Consider the following 19,123-nt stretch of genomic DNA (forward strand, 5'->3'; position numbering starts at 1 on the left):
TCAGTGTCCAGAAAAGAAGATGCATTTATCATAAACTTGGAGATGTTAGAGACATGAGGGACTTGGTGGTCCCTAAGACTATGTCTTGAGGCAGCATTCCTAAAAATCCATTATTCTTTCCAGGTCTTAGTAACAGCTAATGAACCTTCTGCTCAGCCTTAAAAAAAGCTGTGAGTTATTTCATTTACTTTTCTTTCTAGAGGTAAAAACAGCAACAGGAGACCCAGGTTGTTTTCAGCTCACGCCTAATATGGGAAAAATCAGAAAGCTTCAGAGGTTTCACCAGAGCAGTTTTCTCTCAGCTCTAATCAGTAAGAATGAGAAAAGAAGATATGGCTTTGCCATAGCCTGCTGGGTCCATCGTTTTTCTTAGCAAACAACAGTATCTATGTTCGTAGCACAAGAATGCAGCCAACAAATCTTAGACATACCATATATTTCATGGGTTTAGCATCCCATAAAAGTTGAGAGTAGCATCTGATTTATCTTGGCAAATGTCTCCAGCTGTTCTTAGGAACATATTTTTTTAATCAAAGGAGGTGTTCCCTAAATAAAGTCTCAATTTGAATATCCTTACCCAGGGATATATTTACAGAACTATTTGTAAAATACTATCTACTTCATAAAAGCATTTTGAATGCTTTGTTAATGCAGTGCGGTGTAACTTTCCTGTAATCATTGTTTCTTCCCAAAGGAAACTAACGTGATGATTAGTAATTGCTGGATTATCAAACAGTGCACAAGCTCATTTTCTGGCCTAAGCAAGTTATTAGAGTTTCATAAATGCTCAGCCACATACATTATTCTACTATATTAACCTATTACTAGAGAGACTACCAAGGAGAGGAAAAATGACCCATAGAGGGACAGAGGAATATTGACTTTTCTGACTGATCTGGGATTTTATTTGCTTGCTGCCTATGGTGTAGCTTCTTTCAAGTGTGAATGCAATGTATGTCCCACAATATATTGATAAGGGGATAGTGACAAGTGATGATGTTATACAAATATTTGATGTTCAACTTGTCCTGGTTTTAAATAGTGAGGTCACCCTTTACTTATCTGTGACCGTCCAACATGACTGTTTTACCGTCCCTCCCTGCTCACTCTCCTACCAACTTCCCATTTTGTCCCTGAAGCCTTAAACCTGATATGACACATAGATGAAAAATCCTCAGGCTTGTCTCCATCCGAAAAGAAGTCTATTGGTCTTCACAGGCCTGCATAAATCACTAGATGACCTTCTTTCTACCAGAAAGGATACCAAAAGAGGAGCATGACAGATACGTATTTTTGATTGGTTAATATCTAATATTAACTAATAGGCAAATATATTGGAAAGACAAGGCAGAGGTTTTTTAGAGGGATTTTTTTTTCTAGTGAAAATTCTGGATTGGCAAAACTGAAAATTTTTACTGGTACATATGTCTTTTATTAAAATCTTTGCAGAAGATGTTGAAATATTCTGTTATTACCTTTTTGCTACAGCTTTTACGTTACACTGCTATTTTACATAAACACAAAATTAAGTCGAATTGAGTCAGTCCAAAGGAAACAATTTGTACTTTGTGTCTGAACATTTCCACCCATGAAAGAAATCTATGACAGTCACTTTTATTTATGATTCAGAATTGAAGCCCTGCTGCTTTCCCGAGGACGGGATATCTGGTTTCTGACTGCCCCTACTTTTGGTGCCGTTGTGAGACAGACAGCAATGCTGAGCATGCTGCAGAACTGGAACCAAAGGGATGCAGCACATGACATGGCCTGAGATCTCTGCTCTGTACTGCAGCATCCAAGTGCCACAAAATCTCCATTCAACAGCGCCCCTGGAAAACTCCCTTTTAACTCACTCTGGTTGCTTTTTCTTTTGTAATTTATTGTTGTTTTTTTTTTTTCTTTTTCTCTTCCAGGGACTTTTTTCACAATCTTGGCTTGCTTTTTCTTGTCTCTCTCTTAAATTCTTTGGTGAGTGTAATGCTCTCTGTTGGCGGTCCATATGTAGGTTAGAGAACAAAGAGGAATGCTTTGCCCTTGCCTAGAGGTGGGTAAACTGCCTAAAATTTCTTCACGGGAGACATATTCAAATCCCTGCAGGAAGGAGGAAACATGGATGATATAAGACTAGCCTATTTCACGGTTTATGACTCTTATCAGTATGTAAATGAAAGACAGTGAGTGGCTCTTTCAAATATTCACAGTGAAATTGTTCATTTGGTCACATTATCAAAAAACAATGAAAGAGATGGGAACATGGTAGAGAGAGTCAGAGACAGCGATGTCACTAGTGTACGAACTGAGTCACCTTAACCTTTACTTGGGGCTGTGTTGCAGACTTACTTTTTGACCCAAGGAAAGTAATTCCCACATGATTTCAAAGCAGCCATTAGTTTCAGGAGCCCAAACTGAAACACTGTGAGAGGAATTCACAGTGTGTGAGTAGGTGGGATGGTCACGTACACCCTACTTATGGCTAGGAGAAAGCAACACCTGGGTCAAAGACATGTTACCTCTGGACTGCTTTGGGTATCCACACTGGGATGAAAGGTGCCTCTTGGAAATGCCTGTTTCTAGCCCTGTTTCTACGAGGGGAGCTGACATGGCTAACTTGTGCCCAAGTATCAGCAGTGTAGATGTCTGAAGTTAGGTGAGAGGCATCTGCCCTGCGGCATCGTATTTGATGCAGCTGCCGAGTGGTTGCAAACCCCTGACCTCAGATGACACCCGTATAATGGGTATTTTGGAAGCAAAACCATTTTCTTCTGATCCAGTACATGAATTTGGCAAAAATTTTAAATCTGACAGCCTGGCATTTTTTTCCTGAGGGAAAATATCCTCTCAGGATCATGCTGTTTCTGTTTCATGACTCTTAAGGCTCAGGGCCAAAGAAAAAAAAGAAAACAACAAAGTGAGAAAAATGCTATTAGGAAATCACAGATACTGTTAAGGACCTAAACTATTGTGCTGTTCTTCTCAGAACACAATTGCTTAAGAAAAACTCGCCTTGTTTTTAGAATTACAGCAGGGGTCAGGTAAGATCAGCATCTTGTCATCTTACTAATGGAGATGTTCAGGCTGGCAGTTTCAGTGCCTCCCTAGTTGCCATTTCTTGTATTTATGCATAGTTGTAAAACAGCTACAGGTCTCAAAGAAAGAACAAGAATCCCTAAAAATTATAAGGTGTCAGAATAGAGAAAAAGAGAATAGAGAAAACTCATACAATACTCCCTACCCATTCTATCCATCCTTCCTGTGAATTGCTAGAGAAGGATAAAAATCTTGAAAAGATTAACCAGAAACTTCTTAGCTTTCAAATAGCAATCCAGTGTACTAATGTGCATCCCAGGCCAAATTCAGCTCTCATGTAAGTGACTGGAACGCTCATGAAATCAGGAAATTCATGGAGTCAGGCTTATGCCTAAATTTGGTTTCATATGTTATATGGGGGAGCTCATTTTTTTTTTCCTTGGAGTGAAAATACAGTTTTCTACCAGGATGTGATACATCCCTTCAGAAATAATACACAGATTCCCTGTGGTAGAAGCTCAGCTACACCAAACAGAGCTTCATGCAGCATTCAAAAGCAAAAGAATAAAGGACTGCTACAGGCCTAACACAAGCTGGGATGAACATGATGTGTATCTGACTTCTGGTTTGAATTCAGCAGGCTTCTCTATTCTAAAAGAACAAATGGATCTTCCTTCCCCAAGCATATGGCAGCAACACATGCAATTTACATCCCATATGGGGTCTCTTCCAGGCAACCGTCAGACTACAAAATGTCACAAGAAATTACTTTAGATCCCCACTATATAGTGCAGACACTTAGCCTTCCCCTTTGTAGCACTGTCCATAGCTCCAAGAAAAGTGCTTTTAATATAACTGTTGTTTCTGCTGCATTAGTACCTGTAAGTTAGGGAGCACTGCAACGCCTCTGCCATCGTACTGTGAGAAATGTAGGATTCCTTCAGATGCTCATGGTCTAATTTAGCAGCAGATGAAACCAGTTGGTGTGACGCATAATGAGAAAGAATGGGACAGGAAAAACAACACTGTATGGTTATTACACAGCATATTTTATCACTTGGTCTCAAAGCACTTGGTAAGCAGGCCAAGCAAAATTATTCCTGTTTCAAAGATGGGGAAAGAGAGGCACAAGCAGGTAACTTTTGAGAGCATGCCAAAGCAGTGGCAGAGCTGGCATCAAAACCTAAGTCACAGTCCAGCTCCTTAGGCGCTCCCTCACGCTGCCTTCTCCCCATGTACTTTGGTCCTGTTTAAAAAAATCACACAATCTCTATGAGCAGGTCAGTCACATACATGTAAACCTGTGGGCAAAAAACCACACAGAATAGACCTTTTTATTGGCAAACCTTGTCTGCCTGCACAGTCATGCCTAATTGGCACTGTTGTGTAGGCAGCACAATAAAAATGCCTAGCAAAATGATCAGATGCAGATTTGAAAGACTAGTATCAGAAGGACCTTCTTTCCGTGATGCAGAAAGCATGTGTATGCTCAGTGGGAAACTAGATATCTAGGCAAATGAGGCTAGAATTTCTGGCGTAGCAGAGGATGCAAATCAACAAGGCATTAAAGTAAATAAACAGATAGAAGCCTGGAAAGGGAACAGAGAATATTTGTGTTTGAAGGATAAGGAAAATAGCAGCAGGAAGGGATAAAAGAGGGAAGGAAATCACTTTATCAAGTGCACATGCATTAAGTTTAAGTGGTTTTGATGCTAGGAAAGCCAAGAGGAGGAATGATTCATAAATTTCTGTCACAGTGGACTATTATAACACCATATTGTGCACCGCAAGCAACTCAGGCTGTAGGAATCCACCTTATAGTGGACCTGGAAGACATGGAGAGTGGTCAATGAGAGACCACTGAGGTCAAGGAGAATGGTGATGATTAAGGCAAGGGGAGTAAGATGCAGAGGATATTGAAGTTGAAGATATTGAAGGCTAACTTCCAGGTTAATGAGTTGCTCTTATAAGCTCATAAGAGCACGTAGTTGGGATGCAGAGATGATCAATGTACTATGAGATTTGCTTTTCAAAGGAAGAAACAAGAAGAAAAGAGGAAGCTGTTGACAAAAAGTGTTAGAGGAATAACCAGAGAAAAAGAAAGAGGTCTTGAGAAGGGCACAACTGCCAAAACAGTTAATCAGTTAATGTTTTTTTCTTTTAACTTTTCTAGTTATCCTAGAAGATATCCTCTCCCTTTTTATTGAGACTATATATTAAGTCACTCTGGGTTTCACCTTTAAGTTTGCATACAGTAAGTTTCTGATGTATGTTTTTAATACGTTTTCTTTAGTTCACTTGGGCAACAACTTCCCTGGTGCCAAACACTCACGCCCAGTCTGCTGTTCACAGGAGGCTTTCCATTGACTCCAGGTAGCCTCATTCCTTAGGGGCTCATGCTGGGCTATAAAACTGGTATTGACATGAGGACAGCAAGCCTAGTGCTCAGACACAGTAATTGCTCAACGGTCCATGAGAGAAATATTCATAGCATATAGTAAGCACATAGCATGGGGAGACCAGAGAGTCCAGAAAGACAAACATACTGTTCTCCAATGTAGACCTCTAGATGATTTCTCTCTGCCTTCGTCTAGACTGGAATTAACCTTATGAATTCAGGTAATTATTCTTTGTCCTGATTCTTGCGTGAGTGGCTTCAAAGATCCTTCTCCCTGCTGTCTCCAGCAACAGCCATCCATAAGGACATTTCAGATCTTAATTGAAAGGGAAATGTGTTTGCCAAAGGTCAGTTCAAGTAGAAGAAAAGCCTCTTTCCTTGTGGCTGGGGGAGGGCAGAGCAAATAAGTATCTCAAGGGAGGTCTTTGTGATTTATTTGTTAGGAGACAGGTGGGAATCAGTGAATTTTGCCCCTCTTATTTATTTTTGCCCAGCCTTTACAAACTCAACACATTTCTAGCAAGGACATACATCATCTCAGCACAGTTCTCAAGATTGTCCTTGTTTTTCTACACTTATGCACACACATGATCTATCTGTTTATAACTTTGTGTGGATCATTGCACAGGAATGTTTAAATAAATGGTAGAAGTGGCTCATGTCACTTGCTGATGTCCACCAGTAACTTTGAATTCAAAACAGCATTCAGAGACCAGAAGGGCATCCCTCTTGGATTTCACCTGAGATCACAATGCCAAGGCTGATGGAGAGATTGAAGTTTAAGAAGAAAAGGGATGGCAAATTACAAATGACATGCTGAAGGCCTCTTGACAGTTGAAAGCAGATGCAGGAAATACATCATGAATTATTTTAGCAAGGTCTTCTGCCAAGTTGGACTTGTACCTCTTTGCTGTGCAGACTTTTCTCTATAGACCCAGATCTATTTCGCTATAGATCTCCATCAGCTCTCATTCTGTTCCAAAATTTTCCATCTCAGATAAATGTAGGATCAATTCTCTTTTATTTTTGTGGTTGCAGACAATATATGGCATAATTGGACACACTGTATTCATTATTTAAGAGTGGGGGTTCTTTTCCTTAAAAAAATCTCTCATTTGAGGCCTTTGTTCCACACTGTATTACACTCCTGGGTCCTGGGAAGCTGAGATGCATTGTAATCTGGGACTGAGGGATGGGAGTGGGCAGAAGAGGAACAGTCAGTCCATCTCACAGATGATTTTGATAATTCCGGCTGTGCCGAGAGTTTCTGAAAAACAGAAAGGAGATCCTGGCTACAGGACAATCCCCTGACAAGCACCGCAGTGCCAAACACTGGAGGTGGCTCCAGGATGGTCAGACCAGGAGCCCAGGGCATCAGGCAGCCACAGACTCAGATGTTTGCTAAGGAGGATCCCCAAAGTTTATGGGCTCTCCTCTCTGTTCCCTCACCAGGTAAACACCTGGGTTAAAGGTGTTTAAATTCTCTTCAGCAGCTTGCTGAAAAAAACTTGGAGAGAAGTAAAACTTTTCCTAAAGAAAGACTGAGCTCTATCATGAAAAACTAACTTGGCAAAGTGTTTTGATCCTGAGGGTCACAACTGCAGCCGAAAAAACTGCCACCAGTTTTTGCAGAGGTTTTGTGGTTAAGTGTGTCCTCCTGCTTAAGCGTGTGCTTAAGCATGTCCCGTGTTTGCTTCTGCAAACAGCCACTGTAATACATGTTCTCTGTCTTCATCGTGGTACTAGGCAACTGAGCATCTCTGTGAATAATGGACTTCCATCAACTGGTTGAAAAAGAGGACTACTTCAAGGAAAGACACTTGCCACCTGTTCTGGAGGCAGTCCAGATATATGGGTTGTAAAGGCTAATCCAGTTAAGCCATGTAATGCCAGTACTCTGCAGATTACCTTTTTTTAGCTGCCTAGACTTTGGCATAACAACCCTGACAACCTGCCAGCTACAAGGGCCTTCTTTCTTTCTTATAATAGCCTTTGACACCTGTTTTACACAGGCAGCAGTAATCTGGAGACAGGTAGTCTGTGGCAGCTTTCAGAGATACTGTGTGCTGAAGGCCCATGCAATTTCTGTGAATATATTTTTCCTGAAGGACAGGTCCCTTGTCTATAAATTAACCCAGCAACTCAGCAGGGCTGCAATTGTTGTCACTTGCAACATATGGTGTTCAGAATAAACATGTTTATTCTCCTTCTTCTGTCCACCTCAGTGATGGGGAAGAGTAAGAAAACTCATCATGGTCCTGCACAATGGCAGCTGGCACAGAGAAACAGCTTAATCCTATTGCAGAATCATAGAATCATAGAATGGTTTGGATTGGAAGGGACCTTAAATATCATGTAGTTCCAATCGAAGGCCGCTATAAGATCTCCCCAGAGCCTTCTCTTTTTCAGTCCTAAGAGTCACAGTTGAAGCAACTGCCCTGGCTAAGTAATGATGATCTCACAGGACCAGCTTTGTAGGAGGGAAGCTCCCATAGTCATCTACATTGAAATAGTGGTGTTATGTCTAACTGCAGAGATGGGAACAAGGAATGGGTCACTTCCTGACGTAGTCAGAGCTAAAACCTTCAAACTGGTGATAACTGACTGCCCCCACAAATCAGAATCCATTCTGTCTTTATGAACCTCTGATACAGATTGATTTCACTGCACTCTCAGAACATCAGAAAAGCTTTTCCTTGGTAGAACCAGTTATTATCCTGCTATATAGATACCTAAAAGCAATGTGTGCATGGTCACTACAATACAGACTTTCAGAGGAATTTATTTAACATGTTTTTCTGAGCCCTTAATTGCAGTCTTGTGAATCCCAGTTACTACCCTGACCAAATCAACAGTATTGCGGGAAAAAATAACTATAATCTCCTGGTTTCCTTTTCCCAGGAAGGCAACTAGTAAAATAGATAGTTCTGCTGTACTGCAACTTCCTATAGCTGTTTTTTATTTCATCTTCCTCCCTAATGCTACAATAAGAATTAAACTCCTGTCTCTGGTGCAGTTTTCAGATGCTCTCCTGCTGTGAAGAGATGCTCTGAAATGCCCAGTGATTCACAGCTCTGATATTTCATGTCTAATGGAATTATTTCTGGATGAAGTTGTTACCTTTCCTGAGAGAGAGAGACACTCATAAAGCTGGTAGGAGATAAATTATATGTGTCTACCCTTGTCTTCTTCACAGCACTTCTCAAAATCAAATTACTTGGCTACACTTCTAAAAATTCCTCCTATTGCAAGAATGTGTAAGCAATTTAAAGTAAAACATGGGAGCTTGTAATTATGTGAAAGACAGGAAATTCAGGGTTACAAATGGACTTAAGAACGACCTAGTTGTGTCACAGTGCTTCTTCCTTTGTAGATCATGCTATCGGTAGCTCTGCATTGTAGCATTATATGCCTGTAAGGTATATGTATAGATCACCACATGAGATGTGTTCTGTAATTGCTGGACTGGGATTGGGACATTTTATTGCTTGAAGTCAGTCTGAGTTTAAAGTGCTTCAAACCTCCCCCCTCCATGGTTCCTGCCCCTGCTCCCTTCAGAGATGGTCAGAGGTGGCTGTGTCCAGAGGAGCCCACAGGCCTGCCCCACCGCAGGGGAAACCCTCTGGAGAGGTACACGGGTCCTTCACCCTCTAGTGTCTGGTCTTCAGAAATCCCCCAAAACTGCTCTGGGATTTAAGTCAGAAATTTGAGCTGCAGCATGGGTCTGGAAAGCCTGCTGGTGACTCACACAGGGATTCCGTGGCACTGTGAGACATTTTTTTTTAATTAGTTAAATTCCCAAAGTAAGCAAATATCCTTCAAATATGATAACAGCTCCGAAATACTCTATTCTGCCTGGGGAAAGTGCAATGCACCATCAGTGGGGCGTCACTCTTGGGGTGCCCTGCACTGGCAGGCTTGCAGGATGGGTGCAAACCTCCCTTTGCTGAGGCTGCAGTGGGGTGGGGACTCAGCCCCACAGCACAGGACAGGGGATCGCAGGGCCACCCAGCCCTCCAGCAGTGCAGCAGGGTGCATGGCATGGATCAGCCCATCAGTGGGACTCTGCTGTTGAGCAGAGTGGTTTGCAGAAAGCAGAAGAGGCTTTACAGCAGCTGAAGCCCATCCATGGGGTGAGCATGCCCCAGGCATGCAGGAGAGCCTCCCAGATGATCAGAGGGGTGCAGATCCCATCCTTACGCCACCGGAGAGCACAGCAGGCTGCTCTGGCAGGGGGTGGCATGTGAGGAGAACATGCTTTCACCTGCACTTCTAACCTGGGTCTTCTACAGCCCTGTGGGGACATCTAAGCAAAGGCTTTTGTGCAGCTGCCTGCACTTGGACACAGTAGTGTAATTTTCCTGTGTGCACACTAGAGTGTCTCTTGTTTCAGGTTCTCACAGGCTTTCTTTCTTCATTACCCAAGTAGGAGCAACAGCTAGCCATAAACACTGTCTCTGGTGGAGAACCCAGGGAGCAGAAGCCACTGGCAGTGTCTCAAACACAACCCTTTAGCACAGTAAACACCCAGGCCACATTCAGCTGGGGCACAGCATGGGAAGCAGGATGGGAAAGGCTACGGCCTCCGCTTCATGCCACAAAGAGAATCTGGTTTCTGCCAGATAGCTTTCTGTGCTGTGTGGGCCACCCCAAAAGAGGTGTTTTAACATCACTGAGATGGTGTTAACCATGATCAGCCTGGTCTTTACCTTTAGAAATGGATGCCCCACACTGGGGCATGTTGTGGATCCTGTGTGCTGTACCTGGGGGCATGGAGGAGTTGCCACCTCCTAGGGCTGGGAGAGCAAACCAACTGCATACCCTACCCCATACGCCCTGCTTCCCACCAATGGGGAATCAGGGCAAGGGAGCCATGGCATGCTCCTCCGCGTCCACTAGTGCAAATTGTCTAGGAGTGGGACCATGGTGTGTCCCATGGAGAGCATCCACCTCACATTCAGACAGCGGGTGAGCATTTCAGATGAGGATGCTGGAGAGGACAGAAGTCAGTCAGGTGTGACACCATTGAACTTGCTGTCTATGAGCTGGAGAAGGACCTGTGAAGTCTCATAACCTGTGTGAGTAGGTTTAGCTTTCTCCCTCCAACAAACATTATTTTGCGCTTAAGTCACTAAGTGTGACCTGCATCTGCCCTACTCTCTCACCCTTCAGTACCCTTCTCCTCCAGCTATCACTGCTGTTCCTCATAGTCTTGGCTAAACTAAGTAACTTTGATCAGCAGAGTTCGCAATTTTGATGCTCGTCCCTCTTTCTGGATGTATTACGCTTGTGTTGGAGCCTACTTTGCACGCGTGCCAACCCCCTTAAAACAGGCTCATTAGAGAGCAGCAGAATTCAATAGTCCTCTAGCATATAACGCAAACCACAAGGAGCTTTCCAAGGCATTTGGCAGGGTCAGACAATGCTTTGACTGTGGTTGTGAAAGATCTGCTCTCTGAATGGAGTCACCTCAGATTGCTTGCCCCTGGAGAAAAATCCTCTACACACATGCACATGGAAGGGATCATCAGCATTTACAGAGGCCACAAAGGTTTGGAATTTCTTCAAAGAGTTGGTAACAAGATCATGTAAGAATCAAATAGCCTTGCAAATAGCTGTATCCCATTAGTCATGATAGCAAATGCTGGGCTGAATAAAATGTTTATTGTGGCTTATGAAGTGTCTCTGTACACATAACCTTGGGCAAGACCCAGAAATTCTGGGCTCTGCATTTGAAAGGCAGCTGGTTAAATAGCTGTGGCAAAATAATCAAAAAAGCACTATTTATTTGCTCAATACATTAACCGAGTGATTAACTGAGTAATGGGAGAGCCAGAAGAAAGAAGAAACCTTTCCCTTTGTGTGAAGTCTGTTTTTCAGACTTCCACCAGTATTACACATTCTTGGAAAACCAAACTAAGCTCAGTGTAACACAATTCAGTCATGAAAGCTCTCCCCAGACTGAAGGTTCAGCTCAGTGCATTGCTCAGACCTTCGTGCAGCTCCTCCTCCCTCTCTCACAAAATTTGAAAGGCAGCAAAATAATTATGGCTGATTTACTAGCCTGTCTTATGAGGGGTAAATATTAATTCAAGAGTTCTGGAGGACTTCACATAATCAAACCTGGGTGCCTCCTTGCTGTTTAATTAATCTAGTTATTCCTGTATTTCCTTTTTTGCAACTCAGTTTCTCACAGGAGACTGCTTCTGCTACCAGCCAATGAGTAAATCTGCTGTGGATTTTTTTCCACTGTTATTCCTGAGGTAAACTGGTGCAAATAAAATTAGTAATTCTCTTTGAGAATTCTCACTTTTCTTTTTTCCCTTCTGATTGTCCAGGCTCCCTACTTAGTCCTTCCTAAGTTACTGTTCTTCCTATTCTTAGAGATATTAATTATTCGTAAATCCTTGCTGCAGGCCTCTCACCTGCTATAGTTACTGTGCTGTCCCTTAGCTTTTTAGTACACAGAGGAAAAAAATGTTGTTCTTACTTCTTGAGAAAATTGTAGAGAAGCATTTTGCTCCTTTTTCTCTACTGAATCTCTAATTAATGTTAGATCACTTTCAGAAGATCACATAAGGGTAACCAAAGAATCCCACTACTGCTAGTAACAAGCTGCAGAACAAGTGCTTACAGAGTGTGTAAATGTATTGCTAATGAGCAATACTGCATTTCTAACTCCAGGTGTAGAAGCGGAGTAATCCTCCAAAGGGTCATGAAAATACTGAGGGTGTGGGTCATGTGCCAAATCACAAGACCTAGGGCCATTTGAGATGGCATAGGATGTCCTCTCTGGTCGCCAGTTTCTGCTCTAAGTGCCCCATTGATTCAGAGTCACACATTTGTGCCTCTGAGCATGTGATGGATTAGGCTGGCAGCTGCCCCAGCCCATGCATGGTCCTGGAGAGGGACCAGAACCCAGCACTGCAAATGTGTGAAGGTGCCATATCAGAGCACGGGGTTATTAAATGAGTCAGATGTGGGTGCGACTTGATAGACCCAAACTGGCCCAGGACTGTTCTCTAGGTCAAATGGAAGAGCAGGCTTTTGTGGAAAGAAGGTCTAGGTCTAGGCAGGACCTGCTTCTGTGTAAACAGACAGAGAAAACAACACCCTATCCTTCAACACCCTATCCTTCAAGTGCACTCAGCAATGAAAACAGTACTTCTACTGATTAAAGCATAATAAATGTAATTAAAAACACTGTAAGCTATTAGTGACTGCTACCTGTTATGCATTTGTTCTAAGCCCTTTGAATAATGATAGCTATTTTTTTCCCCTAGAAAATCTTTCTACATTATTGCTGTTTCCTTTACTCATCACATTTGCAGTCATCACTTGTAAATTGAAGGAATAAATTCATGAGGAGTCTGAATGGCTCAATAATACCGTCTTGCCCGGTACCACAGCTACCACCCGGCAATCCCGGGATGCTTCATCTGCCCAAGCGGATTAAGCCTCGCAGTGCTGTTCTGTTGTGTGGGGAGGCAGAGAAAGTCCCTTCAGGGCACCATATTTCTGGGTCCCTGGGGCAGAGATGTGCGTGTCTATTTGGTACCAACCCAACGCCTCTAGGAAGTGTCAGATCTGCTCTGTGTGCTGTGCAGACAGCCTGCACATGTTCCCTAAATCTGCCCTGCTGGGACGTGCCTGGCTCCCAGCACACCGCGCACAGATTGGGTATTGCACGCGCAGAAATGTGTGGTGCCTTCAGTGCTTCCACACAATGGTCAGTTGCTCAGCACACATGCGTTAAGTCCACCCAGAACTTCTAAAAGACATCAGAACAGTTGATGGTGTGAGCAGTCTGTGTGAGACAGAGCAAGGACTATCGTCCTGTGCCGTATGTGCTCACAGAGGAATAGAACCATGTGAAATTACCCTCCTGGAAATGTGGGACTCCACTGCTCATGTGTTTTAAAAAGACATGTGTTTTAAAAATGTCAAGGGGATTCATTCAGATGTCTGGCATCCTGCTCAGATTCCTAAGTATAAAAAGAGTCTGCAGTAACCTAGATCCACATTAGCTCTAATCAGAGAAGCAAAAGCGTAGCAGATAACTGTTAATCTGCTCACCAGGACACATTTAACAATACAACTTTCTTATTATAAATCTACCTGGCTTCACTGATAGTACATTAATCAACACAATAAAACTGATATTAATGCTTTTTTTAATGAAAGGATTAGCAAAATGAGTTGTCTTACTCTCATCTAGCACTGAAATCAGGTTAGTAAGGATATCTACACCTCTAAGCACTTGAACAGCTGACTAGCTCCAAGAGGACCAACCATACTTTTAAATATCTTGCTGAACTGGAACCTAATTCAAAAAGCAGGACCTAATACAACCAGAAATACACCGTATTGCACGCTTTTTCCTCCACATACTAAATTGGGAAGTAAAACATTGATTTCTAGCACATACCCTATTCCCCCATCATTGATGCAGCTAGATCTCTGCTGAAGTGCAAATGATCGCTGAATTATTGAAACCCTTGTAATGTTGTAATGGCAAATGATAATTTTAACAAGGGGCACACAAATGCCTGCAAAAATAATGACTCAATCATAAGTGGGTAGATAAACAAATGCATTTTTATTTTTGTTTGAGTGATCTGTGTGGCCCAGCAGTGAACTCCAATTTTGAAAAGAATTAAATAATGTTTTGCAGCTGGTCAGAAAATGGAAACTCATTTGCAGAATTTTTTAAAAATCACAGACATTTTTACAATATTACAGCAGGAAAAAAAATCAACATATTCTTGAAACTGATTAGAAACAACAAAGAAGGTGTCTTTTAACAGTATGCAAAGTTTTACCTGAAATACTAAACACAACATCCAGCCATCATAAAGACTACAAATGTCATGAATCTCTTTACTACTGCAAAGGATTAGCTGAAATGTACAGCATGTTACAATGCCAGACAAAATGCAGCAAATGCTTTCCACAAAGGAGCTGTATGCAGTTCCATCATATGGTGCCCCTCATGTTTGCTTAGAAAAAAAGAAACAGAAAATGTGCTTCTTTAGCCAAAATTCTGTTTATGGAAAGACGTTATAGGGCAGATGGACAAAGAATGAACCAGTTCCTTCCAGTTGTCTCTGTCTGCCGCATCCAACTCTGTGGAAGCTGCTCTATTCCAATTACACAGCAATATCCTCCCGTGCCAGCCCACCAGAATGTCATAGAAGAAGATAATGCTCACAAGATCTCTGTTTTTTTTGGTGTTAAACAGGAGTGGGATTTGGAGGTTGGCTGGAGGACAGAAACAAGACTCAGGGTGCCCAGAAGTGCAGGCAACCAAGGCAAACTAACGCACTGCCTCTCTGCACACACTTCCTGAGATCAGCAATTAAATGGACAGGTATAGGGAGAAGTTTATGACTGTCATATTACACTATGCAAGTTCCAACACAGCTACCTATGTGTAGACTACGCTGTGCCTATGATGCTGGTAGAGTCAATCATTAAAGTATAGCCTTGGAACATTTTCCATCATGCTGATCACTAGAAAGGATAGTCAACTTGGAGTCACACGATGAAAAGCACCTTTTCAATGGTGTTTATTGTCTTGAACATTTTCACGAATGTAATGCAATATTATACAGCCAACTATATGGTTTTATTAAAGAATCATTCATTGCCTTGATCCTTTCTGAAGAAGATCTATGTATTTGAGGACCAGAATGTTCTACTGATGAGGAATATTCTTCTCTTGGCAGGAATCCAAGCATCAAAATGTAGGCTTTTGTAGCTGTGGTGAGTAATCTGTCAGCAGGGAAACCATGACAGCCTAGAGGAGGAAGAAAAGAAAAAATCCAATCACATTGGAAACAGATACTCCATAAAAATAAATAAGGGGGGAATATTTTCCAGCTCTAAAGTCTTGTGTTGAAAATTATTGTCCTGACAAAAACTGCATGCTTAGATTTATTTGTTAAAATTTCTGATGATGAATCAGGAAAGAGCTGAAAATCAGTTAGGATGTTCTGAATTGTAGCTGATAGGTTTTCTCAGTGCGGACAAAATACATTAACAGACAGCCTAGGAGAAATCCAGATGAAGCATTTAGATCAAATGCTGAGGCCTTTTTGGTGTGTTATATTGTATCCTCAGCCACTGCAAGGAGATGCTGTAGGTACCCAAACAGTAGCTTGTGGATTTCAGCAGAACTTCCATGAGCATCAGTGAGTACCATACTAGAATAAGGACTTTGACATTTATTCCACTTTAGCTATACTTTCTGTGCTAAAACATGGAAAATTCTCACTGAGGTTAATGGTGTGTCATCTACCCCTCCTGCCCTCCCCTGGTACCTTAGGTATGGCTGTGAAATGAGAGTAATGGGAACACCAGCTAAATAAAACATGGCGTTGCAGCCGCTCTGCCATCCTCCCCATGCCTGTGTACATAACAAGCCCCATGCTTGCTTGGGTTTGGCAAGGTATCACCCGTCTCACACTGTTGTGATTTCACAGCAATCTCTGACTGCAAATTGTTATTTTGGCCCAGAACTGGATTTACAAAGGTTCTCCAGGGGTTGTGGTCTTGTTGTCTCTCCTTCCTTTCCCTTCAGCACTGCTCAGTGTCGCAGGCAGTCCCAGGCATGCGGTGGGGACTGGACAGCTTGTGCAGCCCCTTGCTGCTACCCGTGGCGTCGCTGCACTCAGCCCTGTTTCGAACTACAGCTGAGCAAATAATTTATTTTTCAGTGTGCTGTTTGAGCTGAAAGTGGTCAAAAATAATACATAAACAAGACCCATATGTTCATTATCTTTTTAGCTTGATAAAATACAAATATGTCATTTTTCTTACCCCCCAAAAATGTGCAGCTGGAACCCAAAGTAAAGAATATATTTTCTTTAAAAGACCAAAAAAATATTTAGGGCAATTAGAAACATTGCAAAATTAAAATAAAAAATATAAGCACTTTTTGGAATTTTAAGGCAAAAACTATGAATTTAACACAAATTTGTTAATAATTTTGACCCTGTCAAAAATCTGAGGTTTTGGTAAAAACAATACTCAACCACTTACTGACTTGGAGTACATCTAGAGTTCATCTGAGAGCTACGATAATGCCATGTCTGGTTTGCTTTTTTTTTTTCACCTCTGAAAGTTTTCACTAGTTTTTGTCAAGATGATGGTTCTAAAGCTGACAATAAATAACAGGCTATTGAGATAAGTAATTTTCTGGCAGTAATTTTCTGAAATTCTAGGAACGTGGTGAGGGGAGTTATGGTTTATGTTAAATGCCAAGTGTCCTCTCATGGTTCCCATGGATCACACAGTATTTTACTCACATCATAACTTTTCAGGGTCCTTCAAAGCTTTGCTCTTGCAGAACTTTCTCAGGGAAAGTTCCTATTTGTGTCAGTGGCAGTTTTTCCTGAGAAGAAACTGCAGAATCTCTAGCTTTAAGTGTTTGGGAAAACAGTTCCTAAGAGCAGTACCTGGGACCTCAGCATTTCACATGTTTCAAAACTGAGCAGCTGAGTTAATCATTAGAGTAAACCCAGAGATTTACATACCAAAAAATTACAGTTTTTTATCACTTAGTGCTAAAAACTGGGTCAAGCAACAACAGATTATCATCAAAACAGGTCACATTTGTGTCCAGAAGTATTTGTGCTACATATGTTACCTATGTTCAAAATAGTCATGTGCTGTGGAGTGCATTTGAAACATACGTATTAACATTTATGATTTATTGAGGAACTAAGCTGAATCCAAGCCTACAGAGTAAGGCAGAACAGAAGCTGACCCTAACCTCTAACTACTGTTACCTTCCTTTATTACCATAATTGTCCATTTTCTGTTTTCAGCCTCCTGGAAAACCAATGACCGTGGAGAATAAAATACTTCATCATCAACTTCTTCAGGTTTTCTGGGTAAACAATGTAAAAAAGTCCAGTTGGAAGCAGCAGATTTTGCAGTCTGTAGATCAAAAAGCATATAAAAATAAATATGTGAGGACATTAATAAAATCTTTAACTAGTAAAAAGGTTAACAAATTTTATATTAGCTCCCACTAGTTACTTGGATGATGAACTCAAAAGAATTCCACTGACTTCAAAAGAATTCCTCATCTGTGAATAAGATGGGAATATCTCCATTTAAATCAGTAAGAGTTCAGTGCTGACTTCACAAAAGTCAAATATTTACTCCTATTTCTCTGGCTTTAGTAGGGGAGTAAAAACTCCAGTGATCTAGTGGATCAATAAAGTGCACTCTTGATTTGAAAACTATACAGATATTTAATACTATTGATAATTTTAACAAGAACATACTAAACCATGGTTTAAAAGGCTATTTTTTTTCTTTTTATATTGTCACTCATAATATATTGATCTAATACCAATGAACAATGAATTAAAGCATTTTAGGCCAGTTCAGAGACAAACCCGTTAACAGTATTTTGTGAACTTATGTTAAAACACAGTCAATTAAACCAGTAATTCTATGAGCAAGGAAAATGTCCTTTTTATCTTGGACTATTAATAGTTTATGACTTTACGTTTTCTCTGACTGATTTTGTGCTGATAAGCATTTCAACTAGATGATTTTAAAGACATACATGTAATGCTTTATGTATTGAAAGATATACACAAAATTGCCCCAAATGCTGCCTAGGCATTTAAGAGTTAACCTGTGAGCTGCTCATTATAAATAAAATATAAGGGATCATTTCTGGTAGCAAAGAGGAAATGCAAAATTCTAACTAGTTTTTAAGTCATGAAGAAGTAAAGGGTTAGCTCTCTTGCATGTGTTCTGGAGTTAGACCTCACTGAGAAGCTCTGAAAGAGGCCAAGCCATGTAAAGTGTATAAGATAACTCAAACTTTGTTATCTTTATGAGTTTTTCAAGCTGGAAGGAGGTTTGCATGTGGTTGTCCCATGGCCCCACTCAAAAAAATACCAAATCCATGCTTTGCTGATGTTGATTCTTATAAACTCAAACTGTAAAAGCATCAACAAAAAACTAAATCTCAGTTTTTACCTGCATTGTAATCTGATAACCTTGAAATGCCTTTAGCCTCTCTTTCTTTTCCTCTTCTTGTCCCATACTTATCCACGTATCAGTAACTAAGACATTGGCACTGTCTGCAGCTTCCAAAGGATCTGTTGTGAGAAGTAACTTGGTACCATACTAATGTGAATAAAAGAAGGAAGATCAGGAAGACAAGGAAATTCAACTTCATTTATAATGAAAATAAACTCTATTCAAACTACTCTACCAAGCTATTTCTTGGGCTCCTACCTCTTTGGAGTACTGTTCAGTTATTTTAGTTATTCGGAGGTCTGGTTCAAAGCCCTGCCAAAAGAGATGATAGGTGATGTCATGGAACACATATAAGATCTTTACCAATTATTAAGATTGGTTAGAAAAATACAGATTGAACCATTTGCCATGGGAAGAAGAAAGTCTTTCAGAACTGCAAAACTTAAAATTATGCTGATTTTGTTGAAAGGTTTTTTTGGAGATAAACTGGTGGAAAGTGTTCTGATAAGGTAAGAAAAATGTATTTCAACAGCTACAGAATTAAATTCCTATATATAATTTATTTTTTTGTTCTAAACTGATTCTTTATTTTATATTTTATATTGTATTACAATGCAGCATTTAAAAAAGCTGCATCACCAATGTGAACCAACCAAGATGCAATACTTAGAATCACAGAATGGTTTGGGT

General features: G+C 41.0%; 1 protein-coding gene across 1 annotated transcript; it reads right to left on the reverse strand.

Annotated features, from left to right (window-relative positions):
* Positions 1-15,051: 15,051 nt before the first annotated feature.
* LOC104522799 (ornithine carbamoyltransferase, mitochondrial) lies at positions 15,052-18,745 on the reverse strand (the record flags this gene model as incomplete). The annotated part of the gene is made up of 4 exons (XM_010165178.1): positions 15,052-15,224; positions 17,231-17,368; positions 18,431-18,580; positions 18,692-18,745. Coding segments are annotated over 4 exons (402 nt in total), but the record flags the coding sequence as incomplete, so codon positions are not given.
* Positions 18,746-19,123: the final 378 nt, after the last annotated feature.

This window comes from Antrostomus carolinensis, unplaced genomic scaffold, assembly GCF_000700745.2.
Source record: "Antrostomus carolinensis isolate BGI_N321 unplaced genomic scaffold, ASM70074v2 scaffold39533, whole genome shotgun sequence".
Taxonomy (NCBI): domain Eukaryota; kingdom Metazoa; phylum Chordata; class Aves; order Caprimulgiformes; family Caprimulgidae; genus Antrostomus; species Antrostomus carolinensis.